The sequence below is a fragment of the Dendrobates tinctorius genome, unplaced genomic scaffold (genome assembly GCF_039654945.1).
Source record: "Dendrobates tinctorius isolate UK_male_01 unplaced genomic scaffold, ASM3965494v1 ptg000028l, whole genome shotgun sequence".
In the NCBI taxonomy this organism is placed as follows: domain Eukaryota; kingdom Metazoa; phylum Chordata; class Amphibia; order Anura; family Dendrobatidae; genus Dendrobates; species Dendrobates tinctorius.
In genome coordinates, this window is record NW_027361696.1 from 41884474 (window position 1) to 41902445 (window position 17972).

The window sequence follows — 17972 nt, forward strand, 5'->3', positions numbered from 1 at the left end:
TTTTTGTATCAAATCACACTTCAGTATGTTTAATAACATTTTAAAGAAATTTTACACATAATATTATTTATAGTGTTTTTAGAAAAAGGGAAAAAAAAAATTTTGTGTGAAAAGTTTGGAATATTTTTATATATATACTTTTTAATTGTTTTTTATGTGAAAAATTTTTTGTGTGAAACTTTTTGTGTAACATTTATTTGGTATATGGGTTTTGTTTGATTCCTCAGAGTGCAAAATCCTGCATATCTGAGTATCTGGGTGTGTCTGAAAAGCAGACCTTTCAGCCCCCACCCAAAACCACATGCAGGGAGATCTGCTATAAAATGTGTTCAGACAGATCCATTTATATTCTTGACATTATACCTGAGGAAGACTCTTAGCAGTCGAAACCGGTTGTATTCTATTTTGAATTAAAAATAAAAATCATCCTTGAATCTAAATATCAAGTTCCATCATCATCCTTCAGGAGCGCATATTGCTGGGAAAAACATTCACCAAGTATAAGAAAAGTTTGTTATGCATTATAAATTTTTTGTATGTTTCTTTGCTGTTAACTCTGTTTACCTTGCAGCCCGCGGACGTGCTGTGTTTAGCGGGGGGGGAATGTGGCGCCCCTGAGGCTCAGTCGCCACAGAGGTACTGCACCTTCTCCTAAGGTGTAGTGCCCCACCATCCTGGTAAGTTGGGAACTCCTTTCCACACCTCAACACCTGCATCCCACACACAGGGTAGTTTAGCACATTCACATTGAGGTGACGCTTCCTCCTATTTATTAGGAGTACCTCTGGTGGGTCCTTGCTTCGTAACACGAGATGTACTGGGAGGTGAGTGGAGTTAGTATTAAAGAGTGGGAAAGTGTAGAATTACAGGTCAGTCGGTCAGAAGGACCGATGAGGTCAGTCTGACAGAAGGTCAGTCAGGAAGGAAGTCACTCAGACAGGAGTGATGATCCCTGGAAGAAGGGTTGGAGGAAGGAGTGCTGCAGCTGCCTCAGTGATTTGAGCCAGCTGGCACGGGAAGGGAAGAGGAGAAAGACGTAGAACTGTAACTTAAGTTTCCATAAGAGAGAGAAAGACAAGTACGGAACGAAAGGAGACGAGAACAGAGAGTAGATGTGGGTTGAGAGAAGAACCCTGCCTTCTCAGCGCAAGGCTGGGGCCTGGTCCCCGAGGTTGTATGGACACTTATGGTTCTGCAGCAGACACCGGTGGAGTAGTTGGCTGTAAATGCACTACTCCCATCAAAGACTTGGGACACAACCTCAAACTGATGGAGAACCGGGATCCAGGAGGTCCCCGAGCAGGCTACAGTTGTCTGTCATACAAGTAGAGTTCTAGGAACATCTGAAGAGAGGCATTCCAGGGTAACTAAGTACTGGAGTGCTTCTCACTTAAAGGCGCATTGGAGGAGTCGTTCAGGATAGGTACATGTTGGCGGAGCGTTGGAGAGGAGAGCCCTGACTTGCCCGGGAGGTTGATTGAGTCTCATCCCCGGAGGACACGGCACAGAGGCAGGCACCAGTGTGTACCAAGAACTGTGAGTAAAGCATTGAAACTGCAAGCTTGGTGTCCTCCATTCATTCGTACGCTACATCTTCGGCACCGCTACATCTGGGCATCAACATCCACACTGACGATACCTCTCCTCTAATAGCGCATCTACACTGCCCTGGGACTACAGCTCCACCTGTGGGGAGCTACACCATCTTGGCTGCACCACACCATCAGTCCCAGTGGATCTGTATGCAGCGTTGGCCTAATACCATACTTGCCAAACACCACGGGTGGCATCACAAACTATTCCATATAAACTATAACACAAACCACCATTTCATTGGGTGCCCAGGGCCACGGACCGGGTCACCGCCACCGTGACACATCCCCCTGACACCGGCCCGGTACCGAGTACCCAACAGCCCTGGGAGGGCGACCCAGAAGGACTGTTGGTTTAGCTGGATTTGAGTAGTTTAACATGGCAGACTCCACACTGACTAATAAATCCCCAATTCTGACCCTATCTCGGCAGCAGCTCTCCCTACACTATCTAAATCCAGAGCTGAATGCACCGAGCAGGGCAGCGTCCATCTCTTATACCCCTAATGATGCTGTGCGGCCAGCCAATCACTTCATGACCACAACAAAGATGGCTGTGGTGTTTCATTGCTTGGCAGACAATCCCTGCATCGTGATTGGGTTTGTAAAGTCCGCCAAAAAACTGGATGGAGACCCGAGTTCCTGCCGAGTAATCCCGGAAATGCTCGGTGCTCGCCGAGTACACCGAGTACGGTGATACTCAGGCGAGTAACGAGTAGTGCTGAGCACATTCGCTCATCACTACTAATCACTAATACTGCATGAGTAACGGCGTAAAAAAATAAAGCCAGTTCTTCACCTTTTGTGAATATGTTCATTCTGCCTCCCAAAGATCGTAGTAAGGAGATCACAGTGGTTTACCCCCACATATGGGGTAACAGCATACTCAGGACAAATTGCACAACAACTTTTGGGGTCTAATTTCTCCTGTTACCCTTGGAAAAATAAAAATTTGGGAGCAAAAAGATCATTTTTGTGAAAAAAAAAATGATTTTTTTATTTTCACGACTCTACGTTATAAACTTCTGTGAAGCAATTGGGGGTTCAAAGTGCTCACCACACATCTAGATAAGCTCCTTGGGGTCTAGTTTACAAAATGGGGTCAGTTGTGGGGGATTTCTACTGCTCAGGCACATCAGGGGCCTTCACTCTCAACAAGACACCCGCAGACCATTCCAGCAAAGTCTGTATTCCGAAATGTCGCTCCTTCCCTTCCAAGCGCTGCCATGCGCCCAAACAATGGTTCCACCCCATATATGGGGTATCAGTATACTCAGGATAAATTTATAAACAACTTTTGGGGTCCTATCTCTCCTGTTACCCTTGTAAAAATAAAAATTTGAGGGCAAAAATATAATTTTTGTGGAAAAAAATATGATTTTTTAATTTTACGGCTTTATGTTATCAACTTCTGTGAAGCCCTTGGGGGTTCAAAGTGCTCACCACACATCTAGATTGGTTCCTTGGGGGGATCTAGTTTCCAAAATTGTGTCACTTGTGGGGGTTTCCACTGTTTAGGCACATCAGGACCTCTCCTAACACGACATGGCATCTGATCTCAATTCCAGCCAATTTTGCTTTGAAAAGGTCAAACGGCGCTCCTTCCCTTCCGAGCTCTGCCATGCACCCAAATAGTGGTTTACCCCCACATATGGGGTATCAGTGTACTCAGGACAAATTGCACAATAACTTTTGGGGTCCTGTTACTCTTGGGAAAATAAAAATTGGGGGTGAAAAGATCATTTTTGTGGAAAAAATATGATTTTTTAATTTTACGGCTGTACGTTATAATCTTCTGTGAAACCCTTGGGGGTTGAAAGTGTTCACCACACATTTAGATAAGTTCCTTGGGGGGTATAGTTTTCAAAATGGGGTCACTTATGGGAGGTTCATCAGGGGCTCTCCAAACGCGACATGGCGTTTGCTCTCGATTCCAGCCAATTTGACTTTCAAAACCTCAAATGATGCTCGTTCTCTTCTGAGCACTGCTGTGCGCCTAAAGATTAGTCTTCCTCCATACATGGGGTATCGGTGTACTCAGGAGAAATTGCACAACAAATATTTTGGTTCATTTTCTCCTGATACCCTTGACAAAATAAAAAAAAATTGTGTCCGAAGTAAAATTTGGGGGAAAAAAGTTAAATGTTCATTTTTTCCCTCCACATTGCTTCAGTTCTTGTGAAGTACCTAAAGGGTTAATAAACTTCTTGAATGTGGTTTTGAACACCTTGAGCGGTGCAGTTTTTAGAATGGTGGTACTTTTGGGTATTTTCTGTTATATCAACCCCCCAAACTCACTTCAAATGTGATGTGGTCCATAAAAAATATGATTTTGTAAATTTTGTTGGAAAAATGACAAATCGCTGGTCAACTTTTAACCCTTATAACGTCCTAGCAAAAATAAGTTTTGAAAATTGTGCTGATGTAAAGTTGACATGTGGGAAATGTTATTTATTGACTATTTTGTGTGACATAACTCCAATTTAAGGGTACAAAAATTAAATGTTTAGAAGTTGCAAAATTTTCAAAATTTTTGACAAATTTCCATTATTTTTAGAAATAAACGCAAGTCATATTGAAGAAATTTTACCACTAACATGAATTACATTATATCATGAAAAATACAATCTCAGAATCAGCAGGATCCATTGACGCATTGCAGAGTTATAACCATATAAAGTGACAGTGTTCCGATTTCATAATTAAGGGCTGGTCATTAACCTACAAAGTGGTTTGGTCCTTAAGGGGTTAATGCTTTTTAGATAAACCTTTATGACATCGCAAATGCGTTATGTAAACAGCTGTGACATCACAAGTGGATTTCAGACAGGTAATGTGCTGTGACATCATCAATATTTCCATCAGTTAAGTTCCTGGGAAACCAAAAGTCTCCTTCCAAAATGTAGGATTGTGTGACATCACAAGTTTTGGCCCAGTGACATATTGTGACATCGCGACTGTAGATCTTAGATAAGCTGCTGTGACATCACAATTAGTTTCAAACAGATCAGCTTAAATGTATCACCAAATTAGTTGAGGCCAATTTACTGTTTGTGTAGATGGCCCCTCAGTTTTTGGTATTGTCTCTTGTGTAAAAGCTACTTTTTAATTTGTGCATATTCAATTTCAATGTTTTTTGGAGCATTTGTAGGTTTCAGCTTTGAAAAATCAATGAAGGCATAATGTATGTCATCAACATTTATATATTCGGAGGTGTTGTTGTGCTCTGGTTCTGAAATGACTGAGTTGATTGCTTTCTCTTGGGTTTGGTTTCCCTACAATAAAAACAAGATATAATTAAAAATCAGTCGTAAGCCTGTCCATTCAACATCTATCATTGATATGGTTCCAGTATAAGAACAGTAAAATCACTTTAAGATTCTATGAGGACTTTAGGACATTATGAATGTTAGCACTGGGAACATCTCTTCCTTAGGGTGAAGGAACAGTATGATGAGTATATTAATAATAATTTGTATCCCCTATCAGAATCAAAACCACATAACTAGAGATGAGCGAATATTTCAATATTCAATTTGGATTACGTTCACCGAATTTGCAATATTCATAGATTAATTAGTCGAATATTCTCCGAACATAACTGAACACCATTCACGTCAATGGGAGGCAAAAACAAACGCATGCACAACACCTTAGAATGGCCCCAAATGCTGCCAAAGCACATCAACTGAAGGACAGACACCAGGAAAGTGGCCTCAATTCAGCAATCAGCCAGGCATGCAGTATCGGGGTCTGGGACAGCATTTACAGCTTTCCAAAGAACGTCACAATAAGACAAGGTGGGTGAGGGATCGGTGTAAGGCCCCTTTGCTGGGAGACCTGATAACACATGCAACACCTCTACCTGCTTTCATGTTGAGCCATACTCAGGTGACACAAATATCCATTTTGTAGACTACCATTGTCAGAAAAATGATTGGTTGTTGAGTCCAAGGTGGTGGGGGTGTGACGGTCTTGGAGAACTACTGCTACAGGAAACATACATGAAGGAGACCTAACCAGGAGAGTTCACATTACCAAAAATTATTGACAGACACCACAAAAGTGGCATCAATTTCACCACAGTAGAAATAGTATAATAGAGACCGTTAGATTTTTCATTACACCCAGTCCAGCAGATGGACACCAAACCAGGAGTGGTCACGTTTCAAAAATTATTGGCAGACATCACCAAAGTGTCATCAATTTCACCACAGTAGAAATAGGGACCGACAGGTCTTTGACTACACCCAATCCAGCAGATGGACAACCTACCAGGAGTGTTCACATTTAACCTTCGTCAGGCTGCATAATTTTACAACGTTAACAGGCTGCAGAGGTACAATTGTACCTTCATATATACCTCCACTGTGGGAAGACTTTCTCCTTTACTTGGTTTCAGAAACTAAAGTTCATTCAGCTACAAATGTTATGCTGATATTTATTGGCCAGTGTTGTTACTGCTCACTTATGTTGCTGTCAATTAAGTTGATTCAAACTGGGAGTGGCTTCTACTTCTCTTCCTGCCTCCCTCCTCTCAGTAGCCATTTTGCTGTTCATCTCATTGCTGTGAGCACACACATTTCTAGGCTTGTGAAGTCTTCAATTTCTTGGATATGAAGGTAGGAAAGTCTCACAGCATCTAACAGCCAGTTATACCTTCATTCGCCTTATGTGGGGACAGAACAGTCAGAAATTGTCTTTGAGCCTGGACTTGGCTTACATATATTTTGTATGAAACTTATCACTATGGGTATGATTTTTATACGAAAAATGGCTAATAATTAGTATCTACATATTGTTTTGCGATGTTTTACTTATATTCAGCACAAAATAAAGATGGTGGCTCTGTTACAATTTTCCTATTGGTCGAAAAAACAGTCGAAGATGGAATGAAAAGTCTGAAACCGTATACGGTTTACATAATATATAAATGACATTTATAAATAATTATCACTAGAAATAATTTACTTTTTTATCTGCACTTTAGAATCGAGTTTCATTCTACTTGCCACGTGTTACTGAACTAAATTACGAAGCCAAAATTCATCATGAGTGATAGTGATGCTGGATCTAGTTTCCGTCATAATCCAAGAAAACGTGTTTGCAGGTTAGTATCATTTTGTGAAAAGCCAATAATGTAGTATTGTGTAGTATTTCGGAAAATTATTTAATTTTCATTTTTTCATATTTACAGATTTACGTCTGATGAAATAATGCGAATGATAGAAGAATCTGATTCTGAGCATGAGGAAGAACCATATGTTGCATCTGATGATGAAAACTATGTACCACAAGTGGATGTTACTGAAGAAGATTCAGACATTGAACAAGAAATGGTCATAGAGCAGGAAAAAGAATATGACTCCGACAAAAGTGTTGAGGATGAGTCTGTGCCTCAAAGTGCAGGCGACATTTGGACTGCTAAGGATAAAATTCAATGGTGTAGTTATCCACTGCCAAATGCACAAACAAAATCTCGTAATGTCCTGCGACAAAGAGGTGGCCCTGCAGCAATCAGCAACCTGTATACAGCAAAAGAGATAGTCAAGTCAATCATGACTCCCGAGATGTGTGACATCATATTACGAGAAACGAATCGAAAGGCCAAGAGAGTTTGTGATGCTTACAACAACGAACTGGTACAACGTTTTCCAGATTCTTCTGAACGGCCACCACAAAAAACATTCAAGCAATTTACTGAAACTGAACTCCATGCATTTTTGGGCATACTGATTGCTGCTGGTGTGCACAGAGACAACAAAGAGAATTAGGAGGAAATGTGGAATGTTGATGCTCTGCCTCTTATACGTGCAGCCATGTCTCATGACCGCTTCAAGATGATACTCAGATTTATCAGATTTGACAACGAAAATACACGTGCAGAACGTGTGCAAACAGATATAGCTGCACCAATATGGGACATCTGGACAATGCTGAACAGAAATCTGAAGAGAGCCTACAAGCCATATAATTATATCACCGTCAACGAGCAATTATTTCCATTTAGAGGCCATACTAAATTTACCCAGTATATACCTTCAAAACCAGCTAAATATGGCATAAAGATTTTCTGGGCTTGTGACTCATCAAACGCCTACCCATTACAAGGTCAGCTCTACACTGGGAAACCAACTGATGGTCCTTGACAAGTAAACATTGGTGAACGAACAGTATTGGACCTAGTGAGCTCGTATAAAGGCTCTGGAAGAAATGTCACCACCGATAACTTCTTTACAACCATGGAACTAGCTAAGGTATTGAACTCCTGGAACATGACACTAGTTGGTACAGTGAGAAAAAACAAAAGGTTCCTACCTAGCAACATGCAGCCTGCCAAAGAAAGGCCTGTAAACTCGACAAATTTTGCTTACAATCATGATGCAACAGTCTGTTCATATGTACCAAAGAAGAACAAATCAGTCGTGCTTCTATCTATGCACATGACGGGAGAAGTTGAAGAGACACTAGCAGCCAAGCCAGAGATAATAAAATACTACAGCAAAACAAAAGGCGGAGTTGATGTTATGGATAAAATGTTGGGAGAGTACACTGTGAAATGCCGAACATTACATTGGCCTCTGGCATTTTGTTACAATACCATATGATTGTAGTCACTGGGTTTGCATCCTACATCATCTACAGAGAACACAATCCAAGCTTCAGGACAAAGGATCAACAAAGAAAGTTCCTGAAAGATCTCGCAAATCAGCTGTGCATGCCTGCAATTGAAGATCGTAGTACAAACCGAATGATGATGAGAAACCATTTTCTTCGAGGTGCAGTAGAAATGGTGCTTGGACGATGCATTCTGGCAGCATCGCAAGCAGCAGCTGGCCCTCAAATACCTCATGGTAGTCGTGGACCCTCACCTGTTGTTGGTAGTTGCTATGTCTGCCGAGACCTGAGGCGAAAACAACGTAAGACTAGAAAGTCTTGTGTGGTTTTTGTGAAACCCATTTGCGATGAACACTCGGTAGCAAAGACAACATGCATTACTTGCGAAGAAAATCTTTTCTTACATTTTCTTTTATAATGTAAATGAACAGTTTTATTACTTGTTTATAATAATAAAATAGCATTATCATTAAAAAAAAATTTATTCTTTTTTCCTTGCATTATCTTCATTCAAAATATATGAGGGTACATTTGTACCTATGCAGCTTGTTATGGATGCAAAAATATCTCGACCCCTTATCTCGGAAGGGGGTGGAGATATTTTATTGAAATTTGGCCAATATATTCTGGACCAAAACTGCAGAGATGTCACGAAATTTCAGCCCTCTACGGCTTTTCGTAAAAAGTTATTGCAATTTTAAAACGGAATAGGTACAATTGTACCTACTCAGCCGGACGAAGGTTAAAGAGGGCCTTACACCACAGAAGTGGCATCAATTTCACCACAGTAGAAATAGTCTTTCTCAACACCGAATCCAGCAGATGAACACCCTACAAGGTGTCACATTTAAAGAAATGAGGGCCTTACACCACAGAAGTCATCAATTTCACCACAATAGAAATAGTCTAATAGGGACTGTCATGATGCAGGTCGGGTTTGCTTCCTGCTTTTCGCTCCCTGGCCTGGTTATAGTGGGGTTAACTTTTCCTGCCTCTCTTTGGTTCATGGATGACTATTTATTGCTGCCATTCCTGGTAGCAATTTGTATGTGATAGTTCTAGTCTCTGGCTTGATCAGCTGACCCGTATACCCTAGTGATCCTTCTGCCTCTGACTTCCCATATTTGTGTCTGACCCGTTCCCTATCCCTGACTTAGTGTGTGTTTGGTGGTTTCCTTACAGTGTATGACTCGGCTTGAATTCTGAACCCCACCTCCTGCTTTCTGTCTTTCTTACTCCGCTTCCCGACTGGCTTTGACTCACTGGCTTGTACCCCGACTAAGTCTTCTGTCTCACGTTTCGGATACCGTGCTCCCGTCTGGTTATGATTACTGGCTTGTCTCTGACAACGTGCATTGCTGTGACCTCTGGTACTTTGTTTTCCTGTTTGTTGCTGACCGGCCTGTCTGACTACTCTGCCGCCTCCTAGTGGTGCCCTGCGCTGCTACACTGTGGTGCTACACGGTGAGTGCTACCTTTTTCCCCTTACGTGTGCCCCCTGGTGGAGGTTGCATGCAAATGCCTAGCACTTGCATTACAAGGACCAACAGGTCTTTCTCTATACCCAATCCAGCAGATGGACACTCAACAAGAAGTGTTCACAGTTCCAAAAATTATTGGCATACACCACCAAATAGCATCAATTTCAACACAGTAGAAATAGTAGAATAGGGACCGACAGACCTTTCACTGCACCCAATCCAGCAGAAGGACACCCAACTTGGAGTATTCACATTTTAAAAAATGAGGGCCTGACACCACCAAAGTGGAATAACTTTCATGAGAATAAAAATAGTATAATTGGGACTGACACATCTTCCACTACAGCTAAAGGCAGAGACACACTGCCATATTTCTCGTGCGAGAATCACATGGTAAAACTCACACTGGCTGTCGGCTCTCCTGACTTGAGCTTGACAGCTGCATAGTAATCCATCATGCTGTCATGCTCAGGTCAGGAGAGGTATCGGCCAGTCCGTGCAGTTCGATGCGATTCTCACACGAGAAATACGGCAGTGTGTCTCTGCCCTAACACAGCAGATGTGGACCCACCATGACTGTTTACATTTACACAAATTTGTATTAACAGCAGCAGCAGCCACAGAAGCGACACTAAAGCTATCACAGAGTTCAGTTACGCGACATTAATGCATCACACTAAAAAATGCAATATCACCTAGTCTGTACAGTCTGCGATTGGGGTGCAAAAGTCCTTGGAGATCCATGACTTGTTCAAGTTAATGAAAGTTAGGCAGTCAACATTTTTTTTTTACTTCGTTTATTGAAAATATACATAAGAACAAACACATGTCCCTTGTCCATAAACAGGAGTACACTTTGTTATTACACTGGTTTACAAAATTAAAAGCAATAATGTATGAATTAGTGTTCATTCCCATGTCTGGTCATTAACCGTCCAGCAATGTTACACTGTGGTAATATATTTCACATACAGTACATCTAACCACACATTCTAACTTGTCATCTCAGTATACATTTACTGGATCTCATATAACGTCAACCTCAAAACTTTAATGTTAACATATCTGCTGGAAAAAACCAGCGCACCTGTAAAAGTGGTTTGGGCACACCCCTCACATCTTAATATTCTTAAGCGGTCAACACTTTCAGGGGACAACCATATGCGTTTATCCATCAGGACACCACCAGCAGTGCTGAAGACACCTTCTGAGAGAACGCTGGCTGCTGGGTACGATAAAACCTCCAAGGCATGTGATGCAAGCTCAGGCCACTGATACATTTTGGAAGACCAAAATGTGAACGGGTCCAACTCCTCCGTGATGGTATTGATATTTAGTTCTAGATACTCCTGCACCATCCTCTTCATTTGTTCACCACGTGTAAGACTTGGACTCTGTTGTGCTGGTGCACGAGCTGGTCTAAAAAAAGTGTCAAAGCACTCACAGAAATTGCTTCTTCCACTTGCACCGCTGCTGCTATGTTTTGGCATTTACAAATTGACGTGCCGGAGGTTGGAAGTCAAGAGCTGCGATGTGAACTGTGTGCTTTACTGCTGTCTTGGGGAAAAGCTCTCTTAAGGTTGTGTAAAGCGTATTTCGATACACCAGCATTCTCATGTCCCTTTTCGGGTGGGAAGCATCTGGCAAAATTTGATTTTATAACGTGGATCTAATAAAGTGGCAACCCAGTAGTCAGCTTTACTACTAATCAAAACTATACGGGGATCATGTTGCAGATCAGTGCAGCAAGAAGGCTGTAACGCTTGCGCCCTGACTGGGTGGCATGAGTGAAGGATTGTGGCCCCACTGTGCCACAATCCAGACAACTCTGGAAGTCACAAGCAGCTACCTTGGTGTTCACTGGAGCCTCTGATGTTGAGGTCAGGCTTGTACGGCAGGGAGCTGCAAGGTGCCACTCCAGGGCGGTGTCTGGCTGTGGCAGCTGATCATACTGAGGGACTAAACACAAATAACAGGTGCGGGCAAGTACAGACAGGCAAGACTGGTACTCTGGCGGGCACGGCCGACACTCTGGCAGACAGACGGGCACGGCTGGCACTCTGGCAGGCAGGCGGACATGGCTGGCGCTCTGGCAGGCAGGCACGGTTTGAACAGAAGGGACAGGAACTGACTCCAAAGGGACAGGAACACGGGCAGGTATGTGTGGTATATGGGAGCAGGTAGAGACCTGTTCTGACTGGAGAAGCTGGAACTGATTCAGGAAGGACAAGTACACAGACAGGTATGAGTAGTGTGTAGGAACGGGTAGGAACTAGTTCAGACTGGAGGGACAGGAACCGGTAGTGTAAGGAGCGGGAGTAGAGTAGAACCACAAGATGCAGAACAGAGCAAAACCACAAAGGTGCAGAGCAGTGCAAGACGGCAGGGTGCGGAGCAGAGCAGCACCGCAGGGTGCGGATTGAGAGCAAAGCAGAACCGCAAGGTGCGGAGCGAGAGCAAAGCAGAACCGCAAGATGCGGAGCGAGAGCAAAGCAAAGCAGAACCGCAATGTGCGGAGCAAGACCAAAGCAGAACTTCAAGGTGCAGAGCGAGAGCAATGCAGAACCACAAGGTGCAGAGCAAAGAGCAGAACCGCCGTATGCGGAGCAAAGAACAGAACTGCAGGAAGTGGAGCAAAGAACAGAACCGCAGAATGCGGATCAAGAGCAAAGCAGAACCACAAGGTATGGAGCAAGAGCAAAGCAGAACCGCAAGGTGCGGAGTGATAGCTAAGCAAATTGTGGAGCATAGAGCAGAGCCGCAAATTGCGGAGCAAAGTGCAGATGGAATAAACACAAGGATACACACAGCAGGGAAGGGAAGCTACAGACAAAGATACAAAGAAACCCTGGCATACGACTTAGTTCAGTTAGGGTCAGGTACGGGTACAGGTATAGGACTCAGTACAGACAAGGACAGACACGGAGCAAGTACATTACAGAGGATTCAGGCCTGAGTGTACAGCCCTCAGGGAGGTGGAAAACAAGATACAGGATACAGGTACAGGCCAGGGTATGCAGCCACCTGGAAGGCGGAACAAGAGAAATAGCAGAACAGGACCTGGCAACTCAGTAGCCAAAGACAGTTTGAAAGAGTTTGTTGCTCAGGCGTCCTCCAATGGGTGGGGATGCCTTAAGTACCTGATGCCTCTTGTCAATTGGCTGGGGACAACTTAGGAGAGTGCACACAGTCTCTATAAGACACAGGAAGTGCTGGTTCCACCACCCTAAGCATACAGCCAGGAAGCATGCAGCAAGCAAGCACATGAGGCCCACAGCAAGGAACCGGCAGAGGACAGAACTCACAGCATGGCCCGGAGTGGTGTGTGGGATTGGAGATGGGAAGCCATGTAGCGATGTTGGCAGGGTTGTTACAAAGGCACTCATATGTCAGGCTCTACCATGAAGTCCGAGCCCATGCTGTGTTGGTGGCTGGGTAACAATGAGGCTTTTTCCCTCTGTCCCCTCCCGCCAGTCTCAAACAACAGAGAGGGGATGATTATCTTCTTCATCCTACAGTTGCTCGCCCATCACCTCTTCCTCCTTCATTTATTCCTCGGATCTTGCACCTTCGATAACAGTTTGTCTGTTATCATCACCAGCTCCCCCTCAGTCGCAGTACTCCACCCTCCCTTAGCACCAGCATGTGTGATGACAATCTTGAACTTCAATACAATGTTATCCCTTCCACAACCTCGCCTGTGTGATGACAGTCTAGAACTCCAAGACAATGTTATCCCTTCCACAACCTCCTCTGCTTCCTCCACTTCTTATGGGACCACCATCTCCTCCTGCAGGCTATTCAAAGTCTGCTCCAGCATATAAATGACCAGAATAAGGATGCTGATGATCGCATTGTCAGTGCTAAGCATCTTAGTAGCCATTTCAAAACTGCAGAAGGGTGCAGAGGTCCTTAATCTGTGCCCACTCTGTAAACGTGATATGCACCACCTTCGTACTGCATTGGCCCAGGCTATACGACATGACATACTGCATCAGGACTCATTTCTGCTGCCACAGTCGCTGCAACATGTGCAGAGTGGAATTCCACCATGTCGGCACATCAACCTGTTAACTGGCATGGAGAAAGACCTCTGTATCGATGCAAGTTGATGAGCAGAGGGGTGCAAATGGTGGAAATGAGCACACAGCTTACATGCTTTCTGGAGCAGATCACCCAGACCAGGATAGTGGCTGACAAAACACTGCACCACCATGTTGATGGCATGAGTCATGCAAGGCTTGTGTGTGAGCTTGCCTCGTCATAGGGCTGCCACCAGGTTCACACCATTATCGGACATGGCCTTCCCAGGATGCAGGTTCAGCAGAGACAGCTATTGATCAAATTCAGCCTGGAGAGCTGTCCACAACTCTTCAGCTGTATGACTGCAATTTCCAAGACATATCAATTTTAAGACTGTCTGATTGCGGTGAACCCTGGCTGTGCAGTACAAAGTTGGTGGGGGTTCGCTATGCACTGTTGGAATGCGTATCTCGTGAAGGCAGAGGTTGAGGACACAACTGGAGGCCCTAGAGGAAATAGAGGAGACAGAAGCAGTGGAGGAAGTATTAAATGTAGAGGTTTGGCGTGCAAGCCATGTGGATTCCAAGACTTATGGAGCAGCGCCTGCCCCCACAGCCACCAGAGTCACCCAGTGCCCAGTCAATGAGATGTAAAGCCCTTGGCCATGCTTACTCGCCAAAGTGTCTGTGGTGAAATGCACCCTGGCAGACAGAGATTTTGTCAAGGAATGGGGGATGTTGTCTGCTACATGCTGGTGGAGCGCAGGCACAGCTTTCTTAGAAAAATAATGCACAACTGGGTAATTGGCACTAGGGGACTGCGTCGACCATCAGCTTTCAGAAACCGTCGGTATTCACCAGGTGGAAAGGCAGCATTTCCGTGGCCAACAAATTGGAGATGGTGGAGTTCAATCTCTTAGCTTTGTCATATGTAAGCGGAAACAATCTTTTCCGTGACCACAACTACGAAATCGTGGGCTGGCTGCAGTGCTGTGATAGGGCGGAGTACGGTGAACCAGACAAACTGCTGGACCATCAGAGAGGTGCAGGTGGAGATGTTACTGTGGATTGAGAAACTTGTGGTGTGATCGTTCTCTGAGATCAGTCAAAATAAAAGGCATGTGCTCTTCCTTTACAGCTGAAGGCGGCCTCTCAGTCAGCGTGACTTTATCGGGTAAAGACCTGTGTCTCAATAGTTGGCACGGTAACAGAGGAGGCGGAAGAAGCAGCAGATGTGATTGATGGGATGGCTGATGATGGTGGTTGATGTCTGCATTTTTGCACAGTGGGATTCCCACGCTAAAGCACTAAAGCATGTTGATTGCGCATGTGAAGGTTCATACATGTAGTAGTCAAATTATTGCAGTTATTACCTCAACTCAGTTATTTTTTTAATAACACAAAAATCCCATGTAATGAGGTACTTAAGGAAAATAAGAAGAGATCCCAAAACGTAATAAAATCAATATACTTTATTAATAGGTAAGATTAAAACACTATTTAAACAAATAATAAAAAGCAAAATACTGTCCAAGGGACACCAAGAGGAAAAGAATACCAATAATAGTGGTGCATAAAGGTTTCAAGAAAATCACTCATGTAGACAACAATGCAAAATTACATTTTCTACTACTCCATGGGTACAAACTAAATAATTAGAATACTGGACAGGTCATTAATGAATCATGTAAACTATTGTGAGAACGGCAGGTACGGCTGGTACTCTGGCAGACAGGCACAGCTGAGACACTGGCAGGTGGGCATGGTTGAGACACTGGCAGGCAGGCACGGCTGAGACACTGGCAGGCGGGCATGGCTGAGACACAAGGACACAGGCTGGAAGGAGTGGTGTATGGAATAGGTAGAGACCTGTTCACACAGGAGATGCAGGTACTGGTAGTAAGGTGTGGTGTATGAAGGAACAGGTTTGGACCTGTTCACACTGGAGGTGCAGTGTTATGAATGGGTAGCCGAGGAGGAAATAAAAACAATACAAGGTAAGTCTCAGAAAACCAAAGAGGTTGGTAACTATGCAGACTGCAGACCCCTGATCCTAACACACAACTAGCAGCAGTCGTGGAGCGTTCCTACGGTGGTCCTAGACGCCTCGTCACAACTGGAGAACAAGATAAGCCTAAAGCAGGAAAAGAGGAAAACTAACTGCCCTAAAGCACACCCCAAAGGAGAGACAGCCCCCTGTTGTGAGCTCATTTTCTCATTCACCTTTGATGTCCGATGAACTCCCTCTGCTGGTGAAGGGAGGTCGTGAAACTGATTTGGATGGGAGAGAACTGTCACCTGAACAGGTGGATAGTGATTGGACATCCGGAATCTCTGAGTGAATATAAGGCAGCCGACGCCCTGTAGGGTTGCTGGTGATTTCTCTGCTCTGAGCTCTGGCCTCCAGTTCAGTTCCTTTGCTGAATTTCCATTTTTGTCCCTGATCGGTTAAATCTCTTTTGCTCTGTCTTCAGAATATATCGGAGTGCTGATATAGGGATTTTGAAGTCTAGTGACTTCAGGGCCATTTTTCCTATCAGACGTGTTGGGACATTTTTGGTAGGGTTTTTGCGGATTGCAGCCAGCATCTTTTCTGTCCTTTCCTATCTAGTTAGTTGGGCCCCATCGTTTGCTCTGCCTGTCTTTCTGTCTGTGTTTGTGTTTTCATCTGTTTTCACCGACAATACATGTTGGGGCTGTCTATTGCTTTGGGGTCTGCTCTGGGGCAGTTTAGATTTCCCCTTTCTTTCATTAGGCTTATTTAGTTCTCCGGCCATGACGAGGCGTCTAGGACCACCGTAGGCACACTCCACGGCTACTGTTAGTAGTTGTGAATAGGATCAGGGGTCTGCAATCCGCTAGCTACCAACCTCTCCGGTTTTCAGGACTTAGCTTGCATTTTTGTTTTTTCCTCCTCCGGTGACTCATTCATAACAGAATCACCAGCCATACCGCAGATTCTAGGGTACTCAATAGCAGGAAAGAATTGTAAAAAAAAAAAAAAAAAGTGTCAGAATTTTTTTTTTCATGTATATTTTTTCCTCTTTTTTTCTGGGGCCGTAGGAGGAATTTTTACTTAATGGAGATTAAGCAATTGTCTGATCGTGTGGAGCAGCTCAATGCTGAAGCGCAGGGAATTTCCGCCTATCTTGCTCATTCACATGCTGCTGAACCAAAGATCCCTACTCCTGATGTGTTTTTTGGGGAACGGTCTAAATTTTTGAATTTTAAGAATAATTGTAAATTATTTCTTGCCTTGAAGCCTAGCTCATTGGGGAGCTCTGCACAGCAGGTTAAAATTGTCATCTCTTTGCTGTGCGGCGATCCCCAGGATTGGGCGTTTTCTTTGACACCTGATGATCCTATTCTAACTAATGTGGACGCATTTTTTCAAGCCTTGGGGTTGTTGTATGATGAACCTAATGCTATTGATCCAGCTGGAAAAGCCCTGTTGGCATTGAGCCAGGGTCAGAATTCTGCAGAGTTGTACTGTCAAAAATTCCAAAAGTGGGCGGTCCTTACTACCTGGAATGATGGTGCCTTGGCAGTTCTCTTTCGGAAGGGTTTGTCAGAAACCGTAATAGATATTATGGTGGGATTTCCTGTTCCCTCTGGTCTTGACGATTCTATGTCATTAGCCATTCAGGTTGATTGCCGTTTACATGAACGTAAAATTACACGAGAAATGTTGCCACCTGTTGAACAAATGTCTGAACCTATGCAATGTGATAGGGTTTTGTCTAGGGCGCAATTTCAGGAGTTTAGAAGGCGTAATAAGCTGTGTTTTTTCTGTGGAGATGCCTCTCATATTATTTCTGTCTGCCCTAAATGAGAGAAATGTTTTGCACACACAGTTGCTGTGGGTGGTGTACAACCTATGTTTCTTCTGGCAATTACTCTGATCTGCTCCTTGTCCACATTTTCCGCTAAGGCTTTTGTGGATTCAGGAGCGGCTCTGTACCTGATGGACTTGGATTTTGCTAAACGTTGTGGGTTTCCTATGACACCTCTGCGGACGCCTATCCCTTTGAGGGGTATTGATGCTACTCCTTTGGTGAAGAATAAACCTCAGTTTTGGACCCAGGTGGTAATGCGGGTCACCCCAGACCATCAAGAAAATTGCAGATTTTTGGTGTTGCATAATTTGCATGATACCATTGTTCAGGGGTTTCCCTGGTTGCAAATCCATAATCCAGTTTTGGATTGGAAATCTGTGTTTGTGGTGAGTTGGGGTTGTCGGTGTGCTCTTAGTGACGCCC

The 17972-nt window shown here is 43.9% G+C and overlaps 1 protein-coding gene across 1 annotated transcript in view; it reads right to left on the bottom strand.

Annotated features, from left to right (window-relative positions):
* Nucleotides 1–4097: 4097 nt before the first annotated feature.
* The window catches only part of LOC141085328 (sialic acid-binding Ig-like lectin 13), a 123144-nt gene continuing 109269 nt past the window's right edge, over nucleotides 4098–17972 (bottom strand). Inside the window, exon 11 of the mRNA XM_073570614.1 lies at nucleotides 4098–4867. Coding sequence (XP_073426715.1) covers nucleotides 4691–4867 — 177 coding nt within the window. The 3' untranslated portion in view covers nucleotides 4098–4690. The remainder of the gene's footprint in view (nucleotides 4868–17972) is intronic.